Here is a 19,300-nt window from a genome sequence, read left to right on the forward strand (position 1 = left end):
CCTCCACACCACAGACCCACGGGAGGCAGAGGACCGCTGGGGTCCTTGTGGGGAGGCCCTTGCGGTCCCAGGATCTGTGGAACTCTCAGCTGAACCCAGGGGTATCTTCCTGGTGGGACACAGGTGGGGAAAGCGTGGGCCATGGAAGTGAGTTTTCTGGGTGACTGTGGCTGGTGGTTTTAAGTGTCATAGCTCAGGGTCTATTTTACTATTTCAGAGGGAAGTGTTTCTAAAGCACATAAGATGTGTACCTATTTAGTGTGTACAGAGAAGGGTTTAACTTCAAGTTGGTCAGGAATCCTTTTCGGTCTTGTGTAAGACCCCACAGTTTTGATTTTGTTTGTTAAGTTTCTTTTGTTGTCAGGCATCATTAGTAGTTTTGATTTTTCCTTGTTTTCTCAAAAGCATCTCTGTCCCTTTTCCTCCTTATGTGCTGGGGCTGGGGACTCCATGGGACCCTCCTTGTTGGAATCATGCTTTAAATAAGAGGCAGCAGGTGCCTGCAGATGCCATGCATTAGTGCTGGCCCTCTGACAGGCATTTCACTGCTCCGAGGATTCTTTCTCCCTGGATTCCCCATTCGTGGCTCTGCAGAGATTATTAAATATTCTGATCTCCTGATGAGCAGGCCACTGCACCCTTGATTCAGTGAAAACAATGAAAAAGGTGTTGTGGGCCTCAGTTTTCTTATCTGTAAAATGGGAATAATAATCACTGTAACTGCCCAGCCTAGTGCCCAGTGTGTTCTGAGGCTGAACTGCAATAAGATGCTGGCTGGGGCACCTGGTGGAGGAGGAGGGATGGTGGCAGGACCCTGTCATGTGACTGAAAATGCAGAGGGGACGACACACAATGAGATGCAGGCCCCTTGCCCTCCCCCTGGCATGGAGACAACAGAGAGAATGAACTGCTCTGGACAAGACTGTGGGGACAAGACTTTTCGGGACACCCCACCACGGCCATCTCAAGTCTCCACTTCGGTTCACTCCGCGGCTGAAATGGAAAAAAAAAAAAAATACGGGAAGAAAAAAAGCTCTTCCGCCTCCCTTCCCTGCCTACCCTAAAGTGAGATTTTTGGGCGTGAGCCGCATTTGGGCATGGGGGGAGGGGAGAGGGGTGAGGACCTGGCCTGTGGGATTTTAGACATTTTGGTTTCATCAGCACAAAGGGAGTAGGACACCCATGCCCGTGTTGGAGGGCTCTGAGGAAATGCGTAGGCCCCGGGCTGGGACGGGTTCGACATACTCGAATGTTTACCCGGCTTCAGGGAAGCCAAGAGTCTGGGATTGATTCACATTCATTTCAGGCTCAAGGTTAAAGACTCACAACCTCTTTTAATTTCACTCTCTCTTGCTGAACTCTGTATCCAGGGTTCTCTAGCCCTCTAGGGAAACAAACACATGGAATATTCAGACAGTGGAGAGGTCTAGGCCCCACCCCAGAAGCAAGCCATTTTCTCGCCAACCCAAGATTGCACTAAGTCAGTTACCAAAACGCTAATGAGAGATACAGTTTTCTTTTCTTTCCTTCTTCATTTCTCCCCTTAAGAGATGCAAACTCCTTGCTCCTAGCAGTCCTCAGAATCAGGAATGTGTCGGGGAAGTGGCAATAGGAGATGCCCGGTCTGGTAGTGGCCAGAAAGTGGCCAGTTCTGGGTTAGGACCCTGCAGTTCTTGGCTTGGTTGGTTTGAAGGAGTAGGACCTTCACTGACCAACACGGAGCCTGCCACACACTCGCTAAATACAAAAGTGGTTTGAGATGGGTGCAGATGAGTGTAGCTTGGCCCTGGGTCAGAGCTGAATGTTAATTTTGTCCTGGATCACCAGCGGGGAGGTGCCCTTCTCCCCAGTCCCTGCCAGGCTGGTAGAAATTCAAGCAGAGAGACAGCTTTCTTGGCCTTCTAAATCCCAGAGGATCGGCTCCTTTCCACTGTATGAGACTATGGGCATGGGCACTGGTTATGGAATGAAAATTCCGCCTCTGCAGGCTCCAGGTCTATGCGCTTGTCTGGAAAGTGGTGTGCACTGGTGGGAAAAATGAGGGACTTTTGAGTCAGGCCTCTTTCCACTCACTTGGGTGATCTTGGTCAAGTCAGTCCACTTCTCTGAGCCTCAGTGTCTTTCTCAGTTAAATGGATATATTGAAGAAACTCCTTCCTCCTATTCATTTGCGAGGCATATGTGAAGTGAAGAATATGGGAACAGCTTTGGAAAACGCTGAGTGAGGCTCAAGTATAAGGCCTTATAGGCATGTGCCTTTAAGTTTCTGGGGGAAAAAACCCCTCATTTTTGAGTGAGTCAGAAGGGGAAAGCACGAGAGGGGACGAGAGTTCCCGCACAAACATTCCGGATGTCAGCCTGACCTGCCTGTCATGTCTGCATGCACCTGTCTGCCTGGCACCCTCTGTCCCACAGTGGTGCCTGGGGAGCGATGTGTGATGTGGTGGGGGGGCTCCTTACCCCAAGGTCATGAGTCAGAAGTCCATCCCAGGGACAGGGGCCCCCGGCCTTGGTGCTTAACTCTTGATAACCCAGGAAACAGTGGTTTGACTCCTTCTAGAATATACAGACTCCAGGTATTTTGAACTCAGCATGCATATGGCTATCCTCCTCTGCTGGAGAATCCCCAGGAGGAAGACCCTCCTCAGAGGAGGTGGGAGGCAGCCTACCTTTCCATCCCACCCAATTTGGGACCCCTTCTCTTAACTGTGGCTACTGGCTTCACACCTCCCTGTGGGAAGAAAGCCTTTGGCTTTTGAAGGGACCTTGGCTGGTAGCTAGAGGGCCCTCAGAGTCCTTGGAGACCAGAGGGTATGTCATTGTTATAACAACTATTCAGGAGAAGGAGGAACTGGGACTATTTATTTAGAGTTCACATTGTGACTGTATTGACCAAAATGTGTGTGTTGAAACCACAGAGGTCGTGATCTCTTTTGGAACCAGTACCCTTGGCTAGGGGGGATGGTCAGGCTCCCATAAAGCATGCTGAATTACAGTCTGGAGTCTCCAATAGAGGGTAGGAATACAAAATGCTTAAGGAGACAAGATGGCAATTGGATGAGGGAGTCACGCTTGACCATTCCTGTTGGGTCCTTGGAGAGGTGGGCAAAAATCGGTGTTTCTCTGAAGAAGTGTTGAGAGCTGATTGTTCCTCGGCTGGCCTTATGGTTTTATAAATGGCACAGGAAAAGGTGAGAATGATATTACCCAGGTTTGAGATGACCAAGCTCTTTCCCTAGACTATAAGAGCTAAGGTGAGGGGCTATGCCACAGGAAGACTTCCAAAGGCTGCATGGGTGCCCAGAAATGCCAGGTTGTCTCTGGCTGTGGCCAGGGTGAAGCACCATGCCTCAAGAAAGAGGCTAACCCGGGATGGACAAACAGCTGAGTGAGCACTCAGAAGCCAAACTGGCTGGCATCCAGACCCAGCCAGGGGGCTTTAGGAGTCACGAGGAGGGGTGGCAGGAGCCAAAAGAAATGGATTTTTCAGCCAGTGGCTCTCCAGACCGGAACTCTTTTTTTTTTTTAAAGTGATCTCTACACTTGAACCAAGATCAAGGGTCATATGATCTATCCACTGAGCCAGCGAGGTGCCCCTAGACCAGAACACTTGGTCATTGGTCTTCAAGAAAGGTGGTAGTGAGTGCTGAGCAAGGCCAGAGCTATGTGGATGCAGGAGTAGGTCAGCTGGGTGAGGCTCTCTGCTGTAAAGGGGAGGAGGAGGGGACCAAAGTGTTTCCTGCCCTGAGAAAGCCTGGCAGTGACTTCCTAGTGATAGTCAAGACATGCGACTTGGACACCATCTGCTCAAATAGCTCTCCATTTCACTTTGGCTTCACCTCCCCATTGCTGGGATTTTGTGCTAATGAGTGAACATGGAAGGGCTTTTGTTCCCCTTTCTGCACCCGCCCCCCCATCCTGTCTACCTGGCAGGGCTGCATCCATTGAACAGTCATGGGATATGAGCATATGCCATCAGCAGTCTCTCTGTGGCTTGTGTCTCCCACCAGAGGGCTCAGATGGCCCAGGTCCCACCCTGCATGCAAGTCCTTTCCCACCCAGTGGAAGGGGATGTGTGTGGTGGGTGTACTGTGTTTGGATGGGGGAACAGGCACTTTACAAAATATGGAGAGATGAAGCCTAGAGTCTGTTCCTTGTCAAAAGCTGGGCTAGAACAGACACACTGTGGCAATCTGAGAAGACGAGAACCAGGGGTTCCCTTATGGTTTGGGAGAGGCTGACTGGAGACAAGGTAAAGGAGGCAGGTGGCAAACAGACACTTCTTATTCTCCCTGGGGCCTGAAGCCATGGGGGAGGGGTGGTTCAGAAAGATCTCGACAGGCCAGAAATGAGAGACCCAGGTCAGAAGTCTCCACTTGAGAGGAGGAGGTGAGCTTGGCAGGAGGGAGAAGATGGAGGAGGTCAGAGTCCTCCGCTATCCCTGAGATGAGGAAGGGCCAGAAGCCACAGGTTAGACCAGGTCCTTCAGGGCCTCCTGGCACCTAGCCAAGACGTGAGCCTGGGCCCACCGTTTTGTACCTGAGGTCAAGCTGAATGGGTCAGGAGCTCTGTCCTTTCTAGAAAGGGGTCAGACCCTCAGTGTGCAGGGAAAAGTGTGTGTAAGGCAGTGGATGTCCTCAGATGTACAAGGAGAGAAGGCAGAGGGTTCTGAACTACCAGGCTGTGATCTCCTTGATGGCCTGGGAGCCCTCACCGACTAGGATCTCTGACCTATAGTGACCCCTCTCTTGGCTGCACCCCACTGTGACTTGACTGTGACCCCTCAGGGCCTTGACCCGTAGTAACCCCCTACCTAACTGACTATAAGACTCTAACTGCTTGGCCAACTCTGACTTTGCCCTCATGGGCTAGGCTTTTCCTGACTGAGTATGATCCTAGACTGATCCTAGACTGATGCTTTGCCCTCCCCGCTGACTGCTGTCCCTTGGCTGCTGTGACCCTTTGGTGCTGGGACATTTGATCACGGGAAACTCCCCTCCAGATGCTGATCCTTTGACTGACCCAGACCTTTTTGGCCACTTTCAACCTTCACGACCCCTTAGCTGAGTGGTTAAATCCCTGACCCTGACCCCAGCCAACCCTGGCCCACCAAATGACTGCCACCCCATGACTGGCAATGCTCTCCTGACCAACTGGGACCCTTCTCTATGGCTCTGGTCCCTCAGCCCCCTGGGCCTCGCCATGACTGGCTGCCCCCCGTGTCCTTGGTGCCCCGGCCCCTGCCCGCCCAGCACTGGCGTCGGTGGCGCCCGAGGCAGTAAGGATTCACACTCACGCCCAGCTGCAGCAGGAGGAAGGCTGGTCGGAGAGGAAAGAGCATTGGACAACGACACGCGACTAGGGCTAGAGAGATTGGCTACGTCCTGGCTCTGGCTGGTGACGGAGGACTGTCTCCGCAGGGCCCCCTGAAAGGAGGCCCCGCTCTTGAAAGTATTGACTACTTCAATCTGCAACGGAGGAGAGAACGAGACAAGTTGCGAGAAGAACGGACACACAGCTACACGACTGACAGGCGCAACGCCACGAGAACAGCCGCAGCCACGGTGACAACGACAACGTCACTTAAAGTCAAACAAAGACTACCAGACACACTCAAAGCCTCTGCAAGATGTCTGCTCAGCTCCAGGCCCATCTGTAGGCCCCAGAGTCCCGGGGAGGGCTGGCCAAGGGGGCCGTGTGCTGGGGTCCTTGTCGTGGGGGAGAACCCAGGCTCGTCAGGAGGCTCTTGGTCTGAAACCTGTCCCACCCCGACCCCGGCTCTCAGAGAGTGCTGTCTCCTGAACCTTGGTCACCCCTAAAACTAGGGGGGCATACCTACCTCTCAGGGCTGTGGAGGCCAATGAGAGGATGTTTGGGGGTGCCCTGTGGGGTGTGAAGCAGCCCAGGTGATCTTCTGTTTGTTACCTAGGCCTGGTGGATCGAGGTAGGGGCTGGGCAGTACTTCCCAGAGTGATGGGGGGGCAAGGGACCCACCCTCTCTCAGTTTCCTAGTCCCCCGTGTCCCTCATCCCGCGGGGCTGTGAACGCACAGTGTGAACTACAGCTCCAGCCTAGGCAGAGGGCTGTGCGAGAGTGTGTGGGGCCTACACATTTGTGGCACGTGTCTCTGTCCTGGGGAAGGAATCCGTCCCACGCGTGTGCTTGGCATGTGTGTCCTTGGTGTGCACGTATGTGTCTGTGTATGCGTGCGGAAGACCAAACTTTGCTTCCCAGAGTGGCGTCAACACCCTGGCGGAGGGCAGTGTCTGAAGGCCCAGGTGGAGGACATGTAAGCACGTGTAGAGATGCCAGGACCTCCCAGGCTGACCCCCAGGCCCGGGAGAATGTGGGGTTGGCCCTGCCCTTACGTGGACTGGTGCCCACCCTTGCACTGCCCCTCCCGGTGGCCGCCCCGCAACCCCGACCCGAGCCCCTCACTCACCTCAGCACTCAGGCCCCCTCCCCGCTTTGGGGCATCCCCCCTCAAAACCCATGGTGGGTGTGACCCCGTCTGACCCCTCGCTGGTCTGCGGGGCGAGGCGGAACATTCCTGGGGAGGCCGCAGCTTCTTCAGCAGCCACGGGAGCGTGCGTGTGGGGAACACGGCTGGTGAGATGGGAGAGCAGGGCCGGAGTCCGGTCTCTGAGTGCCTGTGGGGTGGCATGGAGCACGCCCGTCTCCGTCACCCACCCGCCCTGGGAGCCTCCCGTACCTGGGTCTGGATCCGATTCAGGCCTCGGAACCACAGGATCTGGCCCCGCCGCAGCTCCCTCTCGGCGTGGTCTATCTCCTCCACGTCCTCATTCAGCTCCTCCTCCGGGATCTCCTCCTTCTGCGTGAGCCTCCCCGCCTCCTTGAGGAACTTGAGCCTGCTGGTCGGGATGGTGGCGATGACCTGCAGAGGGTCCAGCGGCAGGGTGATGGGGGCCGTCCCACAGGTGGCCTCCTTCCGCCCTGCCACCCCACCCCCCTCTCCTCCCCACTTACCTACTCATGCTCAGCTCGCTCCTTAACTCATCCTACCTGTTCCTCAATTCCATCTTGTATAATTGCTTATTGATTTGCTTTTTAAGTCACTCATTCAGAGGAAAATCTTGGCCTTCAGGAGTTGGACAGATGTGACTTTGAATATGCCCCAGGCCTTACAGGCCATATGACCTTGGGTAAGTCACTTAACGTCTCTGAGCTCTGCCTTTCCCATCTGTAAAGCTGGGGGTAATTCTCAGAGTTGGAGGATTAAGCAGGGTGGTGTATCTAAGTTGCTGTGCATGAGTCTGGCTCATGGCTGGCCCTCAGTCCCTGGGCTCATTCCTCCTGATCATTTGGTCCTGTGGAAACTGAGTGTGGGCAATAGGGGCCCAGGGCACGGGTACCTTGGGGGCAGCCAGTCCTAGGACTTGGAATGGTTGCCTTCCCAGAAAGGGAAGGCAATATGGGAAGGGGATATGCTTTTATCCTTAATCGTCCTCCAAAGGGCTTGTCTGTGGGGCTGAGACCTGAAAGACAGACCTTGTGGGGAGGCTGAGGTGACAGAGATTAGAGGCCCCTTTCCTATCCTGTAGGGACAAACAGAGGCTGGCCTGGACACTCAGTCTCACGGGTTCTCTGGAGGTTTCAGCATTGCCCACCGGCATAATCCTCAGGTGTCAGGAGTCTGCTCTCCCAGAAGCCAAGAGCTCCCTGAGGGTGTGGGCTCTAGGAGGATAAAGATGGCCTGGCTGTGAGGGTGCCCAAGGAATGGGGTTGCGAAGTCAAATCTAGTTTATCAACTTCCCAAAGAAGCTCCAAAGTTGCAAGAAGGACCTTTTTGGATGAAACTAAATTTTCTTCTTTATCTTCTATCTAATTTCTGCTACTGCAACTTCCCACTCCAGCCTGGAACAGCTTGAAATCAAGAACAATGTCTCAGGCAACCTGGGGCTCCCAGTACCTGGATGACGGAGCACCTTGGGAATAAGGCCCCCTTGGCCCAGACCCAGCTCCAGGTACTTCTCCCAAGCACTGCATCCTGGTCCGTCTGCAAGCAGACGTGCTCTGAAGGAGTGTGTGCACGTGTGTGTGAGCGTGTGTGTGTATGCATGCACACATGCACACACGCACACATGCTTAGGACTTGGGCAAAAGTAGGGAGAATGTCCTGGGTCACGGCTGGAAGGGCCCCCACAGAGCAGTCAGCCCATGGTTCCCTAAAGCTGGGGAGGATCTCAGACACAGCACTGGATAGCTCTGAGACAAAGCAGCATTCACCCCTCTTCTGTTTCCTTGGAGCCCTCTGAAGGAGTCTTTGCTTGGACTCTTTTAGACAACAAGCTGGCTTCAGGATCTAGTTAGAGTTTAATAACATAGTTCTCATTGCATTATTATTGTTTTGGGTAGCTTCTGTGTATGACAGATGATGCCGATTTTCTAATCATGTTAACAACATAAAGTTGCCTTTTGAAATAATTTCAATTAAAATAACTGATTGGATTGAGGAAAACCATCAAGCAAATAGTAGCATCAGAGGTATATAGATCTATAGCAAAAATTACAGTGGTGGTACCCCAAAGACCAGTATTTGGGACCTGGGGCCAAACCCCATTGCTCACATGCCCAGAGATGGGGAGGACCTTGCCTAGGGCCAGACAGCGAGCCCAGGGCAGAGCCAGGACTTATTCCTGGGGCTCCCGGATTCCCTGTCCAGTGCTCTTTCTCTCCCTCTGCTGAGAACCCATCCAGAACGTACCTGGCCCCAGACGAGCTCTCCCAACCCGATGAATATGCACCACATCCACTGGTCCAGCTGCAGCGGAGAGCAGCTGAACGGCTTCCCCCCAAACTGCACGATCACTATCTGGAGGTCAAAGGGGAGCACAGGGACAGAGAGAGAAAGAGAGAGAGAGAGAGAGGCCATCAGGGGCCAACTCAGGGGTCTGGGCTCTCAGGGCACTGCCAAGGGGCCCCGGCTGTCCACTGCCCACCCCAGCCCAGGCGAGGGTGGGGCCTGGCTACCTGGATGGCAAAGGTGCCCAGCACGATGGTGCAGAAAATCGGGTTCCGGAAGATGCCATCAAAGACATTGCGCTCGCCATGGATCTTGCGGGCGTTGATCTCGTTGAAGAGCTGCATCATGACGAAGGTGTTGAAGATGATGGTGTAGTGCTCTGAGGGTGGCGAGTGCAGGGGCGCGTTCCTCCCACTGTCGATCTGGAACATCTTCTCGCCTGCCAAGCCGAGAGGGCGGGAACTGGGCTGAGGGCCATGGCTGGGGAAGACGCTGGCCCCGAGTGGGGGCCTCTTCTGCACAGCCAGGTGGGTCATGCAGGTCAGAGGCGGTGCTCTGGATATCAGGGGGCAGAGTGGGCTTGCACTGTTGGGTGGTCCTGAGTGTGAGTGGAGGGATAACAGAACCCTTTCTTCTCTAAGGGGAAAGACCTTGGGTGAACTTTTCTCCGCTTTTCTGTGGAGATCTGATAAAGGTGGAATGCCAGCTGTGTTGTGAGCTGACACTGCTTATAGAAAGTGACCTCCAGCTGGCAAACTCATCGGGGACTGGGAGGACTGGGCATGAACTAGGAATCCCTGGTGGAGCCTGTGGCCTTGGGCTCCCCTGAAAGGCTACTTCTTGTAACTGAATGTGTCCCTTGCTGAGGCCTCTGGAGACCCCTGGGGCTCTTATAGGAAACATCGAGTGCTACCTGGAGGTTGGGGCTCCTAGGCCAGGCCGGCTCTGCCTATGTGGCCTCCTTCTCTTGTACCTGAGCTGTCACATGATGGGGGAGAGTCGACCCCCACCCCCAGCTGCTGTGTGGACAGCCACAGGTGGCAGGCCTGATGTCATTCTATATCCGTTTGTAAAGCTGCGTAAGCAGGTGCCGGGAGAGCTTGTGGAATTTTCAGAGTGTGAGGTGTTGAGCTGAATCCAAGACCACTGAGGGTAGGTGCTCAAGTGGGGAAGCCAGCAATTAGACCGGGAAACTGCCCTCTTCTCCCCTCCCCCACCTGGCAACCTTCTCTCCTAGTTTTTCATTCATGTGGCTTCTTCAAAGACTCTACACATAATCTTTACGATAGTCCTGCCAACACATTGCTTTCAAAATTTATACAAGAGGACTTCCCCTTGAGGAGTAGGGTCCATGCACTACCCACACCTGTGCCCTGGACTTAGCGGGTAAGTGCTCATTATGGGCATGGAAAGCCCAGCTCCTCATGTGGAGGGGCCCTGCCCCGGCTGGGGACTCCCAGCTGGCCCCCACTCCCTGTGTGACTGTGGACCAGCCCCTTCCCCACTCTGGGCCTTTCCGTGACCCAGGGGTAGGCTTGGCCCACATCATCTCTGAAGCACCCAAGGAAACGAGGCCTGGTCTTTACCCAGGCTTCTGAGTTGGGCTGCGTCCCCCAGGCAAAGTTACCTCACCTCTGTGTGCCTCAGGGCACTCACTGTAATGTATGGTGGTGGCACAGGTGCCGGCCCCACTGAGTGGCTGGAAAACCTAAATGAAGCAGCCTAGATGAGAATGCTGTGGAAATAGCTCGTGGCTAGGCAGGCATGTGGCACCTCCCCAGGGAAGTCTCAGTGAGGATGCCTTCAGGGGTGAGGATAAGGTGCAGGGATGGGTCAGAGGAGGGGCCAGAGCCCTGGGCTCCTATGGGGCAGGTGAGAGGGGCATAAATCAGCACTTGGGTGCCGCCTTGCACGGTGTGTATTCAGTTTCTGGAGCCGTCATCAGTGGCAAAGCCCTGGCTTTGGGGTGGGCCAGACCTGAGACGGGGCCTGGCTCTGCCCAGGAATTGCTCTGTGACCTTGAGCAACTAACTTCACCTCTCTGGGCCTCTGTTACCTCCCTGGCAAACGAGAAGGCAGATGTGAATCCAGAACGCTGTGTCTGAGCCACCGTGTCCCAGGTGGGCCAGTGGGGGACTCACCAACAAAAAGCAGGGTGAAGATGAGGGTGAGCTGGTAGACGGCATGGCCCAGGATGTTCTTCATCATGGTCCGAGAGATGAGGGGCTTGTTACGGCCGTATGGCTTCCTCAGAAGCAGGGTCTCGGTGGGCGGCTCAGTGGCCAGGGCCAGCGAGGCGAACGTGTCCATGATGAGGTTTACCCAGAGCATCTGCACGGCCTTCAGAGGGGAGTCCTGGAGATGGCAGTGGTGGGGAAGGCTGTCATGGGGGAGGCCAGCCCCACCTGCCGCTACGAAGTGCTGGGTGTGGGTCTCAGCAGCATCTTGGTGGCGTCTTGAGTCAGCTCTGCCCGGTGGGTCTGCCCTAGGCTGGCCTGCCCGCTGGGCTCCTAAGCAGGCACCCAGCAGGTTTGATAGGCTTTCCCTTCCCTGGAGAACAGCCTAGACCTGTGTACCCGTGTTCTCCTCCAAAGAGAAAATAGAGTCCTCTGGGCATAATGGTGAGCAGCTCTCTGCCTTCTGGCAAACTTACCTACACCCCCACCATCTGCCTTCCTCCCCTCCACTCCCTGTGGACACATCTCTCCTGGCTAAGGCCAAGATCCCGTCTCCAGCACAAATCCCGTGTCCTCACCCTCCCTCTGCCCTCCCCATTGCTGCTTTCCGCTCAGCTGTCAATGGCTCTGGTCTCTGCTATCCCACAACCAGTGCCCATGACCCCTGTCCTCTCTTCACTACCACCCAGTTCCTTTTTACCTCATCATCCCACTTTACTTTAAGCAATTATTGTGTGCCTCTGTGATTCCAGAAATAACACATTTGGTGGTGGAACATTTGGGCAAGTAAGGAATAACAGAAGAAGCTAAAACTCATCAGTGGTCTTGTCACTTACAGGCTGCCACCATCCACATTCTGGTGTGGATCCTTGCACGCCTCTCTCTGGCTGAGACTGGGGTCCTATAGTGGTACCGCTCTGTGCACAATCATATTGCGTGGGGTGCACTGCCTGGAGGAGCCGATCAACTGTCCCCTCCTCCCTCGCACGCCCGACTAACATGTCTTTGGGGGCCAGACTTTGGCCTCTCTGTGCTCCCCAAATCCCCTTCTCCAAGGTCACCAGCACCTTCCTTGTCACCAATCTAGAGACACATTTTCCAGCCTCATCTCCTGGTTTGGCCACTGCCTCCTCCTGGAGCCTTACCCCACTCGTCTGGCCCTCCTCTTCCTCTCTCAATGTTCCTTCTCCATCTCCTTCAGGCTCTTCTTCCCCTGCCTTTTATTTTCTTATTTTTTTAATATTTGTTTATTTTTGAGAGAGAGAGAGAGAGCGCGCGCATGTGCGCACACACACACAGGTGGGGGAGGGGCAGAGAGCAAGGGAGACAGAGGATCTGAAGCAGGGTTCTCCCTGATAGCCCCAATTTGGGGCTCAAACTCATGAGCTGTGAGATCACGACCTGAGCTGAAGTCAGATGCTTAACCAACCAAGCCACCCAGGTGCCCCTTTCCCTGCCTTTTAAATCCGTGTCCCCCATGGCCTCTTCTTCAGCCCTGCTCTCCTCTCCACACCTGTCCCCCTGGCTTTCATTTTGTTGCCCACCTCTCCCCACTCTCCACCCCAGACTTCTCCCTCTGGTATGAGCCTCATCTACTGGGGGAACACCTCCATTCAGGAAGCCCACAGACTCTGTAAGCCTAATAGCCTAAACTGAACTGTTCGTCACGCCCCTGTCATTTCTCAGTGCATCCCTCAAGGCCCACTCTGCCTGCACGCCATACACTCACTCACTTCTCCTAGATACTCATCATAGCCCTTCCTCCAGGCCACCTCTCCCACCTCTGCCCTGGCCCAGCCAAGTTCCCCAGGCCCTGCGGCTTCTTCCTGCTCACCAGCCTTCTCTGTTTACAAGTGCTTCAGGGTCAGGGCCCCCCACATCTCCACCAAGGCCTACACGGCCCTGCTGCCAACTTAGTCTAAGACCTCAGGCAAACGGATAGTCCTCCCTGAACCTGTTTCCCCAGCTAGTGTCAGTGGGTCTCCAAGAAGCCTTGCAGGAGCTGCTGTGCTGCGGGAGTGTTCCCTAAGCCACCACTAGAGGGAGTCTCTCGCCCACAGAGCAGGAGAGGGCCCTTTGGGCAGAAGGGACCCACCAGCCACCTCCCAGCTCACATTCTCAGGATAGGGTACTGGGTGCTGCCACATGCAGCCCCAGGGGCTCAGAATGCAACAGAGGGGAGCAGCATTCCTGAAGCCACAAGCTCTTCACGGCAGTGCTACCTTCCGGACCTTTGGGGGCTCCTGTCTGTGGGCTTGTCTGCCCATGTGATTGCCAGAAGGCCTTCGAATACCAGCCCTCTCCTCCCCCAGGCCAGGCTGGTCAGTCCCTAGGGGAAGGAAGGAGGCTGCGGGAACAATGGAAGGTTCCTGACTGGTCCATCCTCTGAGCCTCAGTTTCTGCCTCTGTAAAATGGGCATCATCACAGTTCCCACCTCATGGGGCTGGGGGAGGAAACAGTGAGGCTGTAGACAGGCAGGCCTGCTGGCTGGCTTCCCCAAAGCTCAGGGGATGGGGATGCCCCTGACCCAGATAGTGATCCTGATGGACAGCTGCCTCTCCATGACCAAGAGCCCCAACCTGTCCTCAGGGCCCCAGGCAAACAGGCCTCTCCTGTCACTCCTGCCAGAACTGAGGCCCCCAGGACCCTGCCGGTTCCTTGTCCCCAGCCGGTTGTCGGATACCCCTTGGGTCCTGCCCCACCCTGCCTCCCTCTGGCCCTTTGGGGGCTCTGCCTTCCTTCAAGGATGACCTCTACTGCCTCCTGGAGCAAGGACCGGGCCTGTGCCTGGCTTGGGCCATCATGGGGGTGAGGCTTGACATCTCTCATTTGCCAGATGACCTTGGGCCAGCCCCCGACCTTGCTGAGCCTCATTTCCTCGGGCTGGTGCCTGCACCTGAGGTCTGCGATGCAGCTCCTGGCCCTTGGCAGGGGCTCCCCCAGGCTTTGGCATGCCCCGCCCTGCCCGCCCCCCTGGAGGACCCACCTGCGTGATGCAGGCGCCTGTGAAGGCCACAATCACAGCCACTACGTTGACTGTTAGTTGGAACTGCAGGAATTTGGAGATGCTATCATAGACGTTGCGGCCCCACATCACTGCCTTGACGATGCTGCTGAAGTTGTCATCCGTCAGGATGATGTCCGAGGCCTCCTTGGCCACATCCGTGCCTGCGATGCCCTGTGGGGACAGGGACAGGAGCCTGGGTGGGGCAGCTGGGGGGATGGTGAGCAGTTCAAGCAGCACCGTCCTCATCCCCTACACATCCTCAGTCCTACAACATCCCTCACATGCATACTCCCAACTGCATGGCCGGGACCACGTGGGGTGTGTGTGCCTGTACTTCTCACAGACCCAGCCCCCTGAGGCCAGCTCTCTGCCTTCAGGAAACTTCTCCCTGGCCCATCCCCCCCCACCAACGCCTCCCCCCGCCACACCCATTGCAGGGAGCCCCCCTCTACCCTTCCAGGAAGACCGTGGCGGGGGGCCAGACAGCCTTGAGAGCACTGGGCACATGAGGTGCATGGTGGGTGAGCTGAGTGTGAACTGGGGGTCCCGCACAGTCAGCTGGAGGCCATGCTGCCCACACCCCATGCCTATGAGCTCCTACCAGGCACCACCCTGGGCCCGCTGTGAGCTGCCCCTACCATGGCAAAGCCCACGTCAGCCTTCTTGAGTGCAGGCCCGTCGTTGGTGCCATCCCCTGTCACAGCCACCACCTGCCGCTGCTCGGTGTGTGTGCTGTCGATGATACCTGTGGGGTGGGGCAGGAGTGTGCTTAGGGCCCTGGGATAGACGCTCCACGGGGCCAAGGCAGCCAGGACCAGTCTGATTGTTGGGAGGACCCTGGGCTGGGCACAGCTTCCTCTTTGGCTCCAGCCATGCCCCTCCCCGCCCCCCATCCTGGCTCTTCCCAGCTCCAGGCTTGCCCACAGCTGCCAGCACCTGCAGGGAATGTCGGGCACCTTAGCCCCCTGCGGGCTTGTGGCCCTCTGCGGTCTGGGCCCTCACTGCCTTTCCAGCACACTCTGCACTCTCTGCAGCCCTTGGCTCGGTGGCCACTCCAGCCAGAACATCTCCTCGTCTGTCTGTGTTCCAGGAGCTCCTCTGTTCTCCAGAGGCTGGGGTCCCACTACCTTCTCCCTGGGCCGTCCAGTCACTTACTGAGGAGGCCTGGGCTGGGCCATTTGCCGACGACCCCTGACCCACCATTCTGGCCTTGACCTCTCTCCAGACATTCACCCTCAATAAAATATAAAATATTCAGAAAGAGAATAAATAGGTGACACGTGGCTCCATCACTGAGCTGGGGCCAGTGGAGAAGAGTGGGTGAAAGATGTCATCATGGGGCCCACGTGGAGTTTGAGAGGACATGTCCACGGACAGGACAGAAATTTGAATGTTACTCTTGACATGTCTCTCTCTCATCCCGCACCTCACATCCATGGCCAAGGCTTGCAGATTGTGCTCCGAGATCCCAGGTGAACTATCCCACTTCTCTCTGTCCCGTTCCCTCTGCCACCAGCATCCCCCTACCCTCTCCCTAACCCCAGGCTGCCCCTCCAATCTGCACAGCAGTGCCAGGGGCTCTCTCTAAGCCCTGGGACAGACCTGTCCCCTCCCTCCAACTGAGAGTCATTCTCTCCCTGCCCACCCTGGCCTCGGGGTGACAACCATGTTCTTAGCTCCCTCTGAAAATTTGAAGTTCCCTGTGGTCAGGCCTCGCCCCCTTCTCCGATCTCCTCTTCTCTCGCCTCAGACCGCCCCAATCTGTGCTCCAGCCATAGGAATGGCTTTTGGTCTGCAAAGCTGGCTTCCTTGCCCCTGTCTACATGGGCTGTTCCCTCGGCAGCTGTGCTGTCACCCACCTGTGGTCTCAGCTCAGATGCCACTTCCCCTGGGAAATCTTTGTGACTCCCTGAGGACCCTCGCCTGCCCTAATCAGATCACTGTAGCTCCCATACGTGTCTCCCCTGTCCTGTGCCTGGCAAACAGCAGCAGCCTATGGAATGAGGGAATGGATTCTTGACTTGGGAGACTTCGTAGCCTCCCAACACTCCCCCAGCTCTTTGCAAATATCCAAGTTCCACCCTCTTCAAGGCCCAGCTCCAAGGCCACGTGCTCCGGGAGTCATCCTGGGCTGTTCCCCCCAGCTGGTGGCTGTCCCTGAGTCGCCCCCCAAGACTCGGCCTCCAGTCTCTGTCTACTGGGCATTTGAGGACTTTGTTCCTGTTGGTTCCCTCAGCCTGCCTACGTGCTCCTCTAGAGCAGGAAGGGGGCCAAGTTTTCCTCTGTGGCCCCTCAGGCTGGTACCAGCTTTGCCCCAGCCCTCCCACTGGTCCCAATAGAGGGGGAGCTGGGAGGACACCTCCTCTCACACCCCATTCCTCCACCTCTAGCGCTGGCATGGCCCCACCACCCCACTAACATGTCCCCACCGTGTGTGGTCACAAAGGGCCTTCCTGTGGCCATCTCCTGTGGCCACACCCCTGTTCTGTCTGTCTGGACCTCTCAGTGCCATTCATGCCATGGACTGCACCTTCCTCCTCAGCAGGCTCCCTTCCTTGTCTTCCTAGACCCCACCGCTCCTGGCTGTCCTCCTACCGCTCTGGCGGCCTCTTCTTGGTCTCTCGGCCTCTGCCCATCGCTCACATGGGAGATTCCTGGGTTCAGTTGGCTCTCCCCACTTGGCACGCTCCACCTGTGCCTTAATCTTTCTCCTGAGTCCTGACTGCATGGATGGCCAGCTGTCTTCTGGACGCCCCACTTGGATGTCACAGAGCCTCCAGCTCAGCTAGCCCTAAACTGCACATGACACTCTACTCTCAAACGTGTCCCTTGTGACTCCTCACATCCAGCTTCCCATCCAAAACCCAGGGGCCATGCTGACACATTGCCGGCTCTCAGACAGGTACAGACGGAGGGAATATGGGACTCCTCCCCTCTGTCAGGGGAGGAGCTGAACATCTGAACAGCTGCTGGGCCCATATCCTTCTGCCACCCAAGCAGGTCTCTGACCTGTTGCCTTCCAGCTCCACCTGTGCTGTCACCACCCTGGTCCTGGCATCACCTCTCACAGATGGACAGCTTCGGTGGTCCCTCTGCTTCCAGGCTATTCTCCCCACAAGCGGGGAGTGAACTTTCTAAAACAATGCTTTCCCCTCAAGGCCCTCCCAAAGGCTCCCAACCCTGGGCTAACAGCTCAGGTCAGCAGCCTGGCATTCAAGGCCCTATGCAATCTGATACCGGCACCCCCTTCACTGGCTCCTCTCTCTCTCTTGAGGTCCCTGCCTGGTCAGGTCAGCTTCTTTCCACTCCTTCAAAGTGTCTGGAAATCTTCTGGGCTTTCACAGTGCAGTCCTCTTCCCTGCCTGAAACACAGGCCCTTTCTCCTGGAGTCTCAACCCACCTTTGACGGCCTGTTAGGGGACACCCATCCCCAGCCTGAGTGAGAGGCCAACAGACGGTCCCACCCTTCTCTTCCACCAATGCAGCCTCCAGGTCTGTGGGAGGAAAGCTATTTAATGTCTGCTGGATGGAATCTGGACCGTGAATTCCAAAAGGGAAGGACCGTGTCTGCCAAGAGCAGGACCTGGCACTTAGTAGATCCTCAATAAACATTTATCAAGAGAATGAATAAGTAAATGAAGGAGTGATTGAAAAATAAATGGGGATGGGGTGGGGGGCCTCCTGCTCTGTTATCTGTGGTTCTGAGGTTCTATGTTTCTGTCCCTGGGCCACATCTGCCTCCATTAATGTCCTTGGGTAGTATTTTGGGAGGAGAATCTGAGATGCCCTAGGGATGACCTCAGCCAGAAATCTGCCCTCCTATGGCCATTTTAAAGATGGGAAAATTGAGTCCCAGAAGAGGAGGGACTTGCCCAAGGCTATAGAACAGGTCAGTGGCAGAGCCAGGACGGGAAGCCAGGAAGGCATGACTGTAAAAGTGCCCAGAACCTGGCCACCTGCATGAGCTCAGCAAATCGTATGCCCTGTATCCAGAAGGAGACAAGGAAGGAGAAAGATATTAGCTTTTGGCCTCATTTATCAGGTTGCTATTCCCGGGATAAACCACCCCTGGGGTCCTGGTTACAGTTGTTGGTTGGGGTCCTCAGAGAGCAGGCAGACCAAGGGTCTCAAACTCACAACTCTGGGGCCAGACTGAGAACACAAATAAGTGAAGTGGGCTGAATGTCACATGACAAGGAGTGGTGAGGACTGCTTCATATGTGAGGGGAGGGTGCCTGGGTAGCTCAGACAGTTAAACATCTGACTTCAGTTCAGGTTATGATCTCATGATTCGTGATTTCGAGCCCTGCATTGGGTGAGAATGAGCCCCACTTACAGTAAAAACAAACAAACAAACAAACAAACCCACAAGCCCCACTTTGGGTAAGCCCTGCTTCTCTCTCTCTCTTTCTCTCTCTCCATCCCTCTCTCTGTCCCTTGCTCACTTGTGCTCCCCCCCCTCAAAAAAAGGGCTCTTTTTAAAAAAAAGTGAGAGGAGAGTTTATATAAAGCCATCCAAATTCAACATAAACAAAGGCACTGTACCAGCCAAATACAACACATCTCTGGGCCCCCCTTGGCCCTCAGGCCAAGAGGTTTGGACCTACACATGCCCAATCTCATTGCTTCCTAGAAGAGTGGCACCCAGAGAGAAGATTCACAACCTCCCCATCTCACTGTGGCCCTTAGAGGGCCTCCCAGAGCTGCAGTGGGGAGAGACAAGGGTTTTGCCGGGTGTGGGGAGCCCCATGCAAAAGCCCCTCTGTCCTGGAAAGAAGCTGCAGGCACCAGGAGAAGAGGGGGTTCTGTCCTCAGAACTGCCTCCCCCAAGTCTTACCTTTGACGAGGGTATGCTTGTCCGTGGGGGAGGAGCGAGCCAGCACCCGTAGCTTTGGCCAGATCTTATCAATTCGCTCTTGTTCAATCTGGAGAGGGATGGGGGGTCTGAGAGAGAAGCTGAGGCCTAGACAAGGGAGGGGACTCACCCAAAGTCACTGGGCTCTTAGTGGCACGCTGGCTGGCTTCTGCACAGTCACGCAGCCCCCATGCCTCCCAGTCTCCCATCCTAGCTCATCCCTCTGCGGACTCTTTGTGCTGGGCACGTACCTCCCCCTTCTCGTTGCGGATCCTCCGGTTAAACTCCTTGCCCTCCAGGCACAGAAAGTCCTCCCCAGGATGGATGATGCCACACTTGATGGCAATGGCCCGGGCCGTGTTGATATTGTCACCGGTGACCATGCGGACTGTGATGCCCGCTCTCTGGCACTTGCGGATGGCTTCTGGGACCTGGCAGGAGGGCAGGAGCCATGGGAGTGAGCACCACCTGGGGCAGGCCCTCACTGCCCCGTGGA

At 55.7% G+C, this 19,300-nt stretch overlaps 1 protein-coding gene across 4 annotated transcripts in view; it reads right to left on the minus strand.

Moving 5' to 3' along the window:
* ATP2B2 (ATPase plasma membrane Ca2+ transporting 2) overlaps positions 1-19,300 on the minus strand; it is a 321,401-nt gene that overhangs the window by 25,292 nt on the left and 276,809 nt on the right. For 3 of the 4 annotated variants that reach the window (XM_047831438.1, XM_047831429.1, XM_047831446.1), the window contains 8 exons: positions 19,056-19,235; positions 18,787-18,874; positions 14,588-14,694; positions 13,929-14,120; positions 10,906-11,119; positions 8,992-9,203; positions 8,726-8,833; positions 6,713-6,895 (listed from right to left, as the gene is read on the minus strand). In XM_047831438.1, the coding sequence (XP_047687394.1) occupies positions 6,713-6,895; positions 8,726-8,833; positions 8,992-9,203; positions 10,906-11,119; positions 13,929-14,120; positions 14,588-14,694; positions 18,787-18,874; positions 19,056-19,235 (1,284 nt within the window). Of the gene's footprint in view, positions 1-5,354; positions 5,469-6,712; positions 6,896-8,725; positions 8,834-8,991; positions 9,204-10,905; positions 11,120-13,928; positions 14,121-14,587; positions 14,695-18,786; positions 18,875-19,055; positions 19,236-19,300 lie in introns of all 4 variants that reach the window. The other variant, XM_047831453.1, reaches the window with a different exon arrangement.

This window comes from Prionailurus viverrinus, chromosome A2, assembly GCF_022837055.1.
Source record: "Prionailurus viverrinus isolate Anna chromosome A2, UM_Priviv_1.0, whole genome shotgun sequence".
Classification (NCBI taxonomy): Eukaryota; Metazoa; Chordata; class Mammalia; order Carnivora; family Felidae; genus Prionailurus; species Prionailurus viverrinus.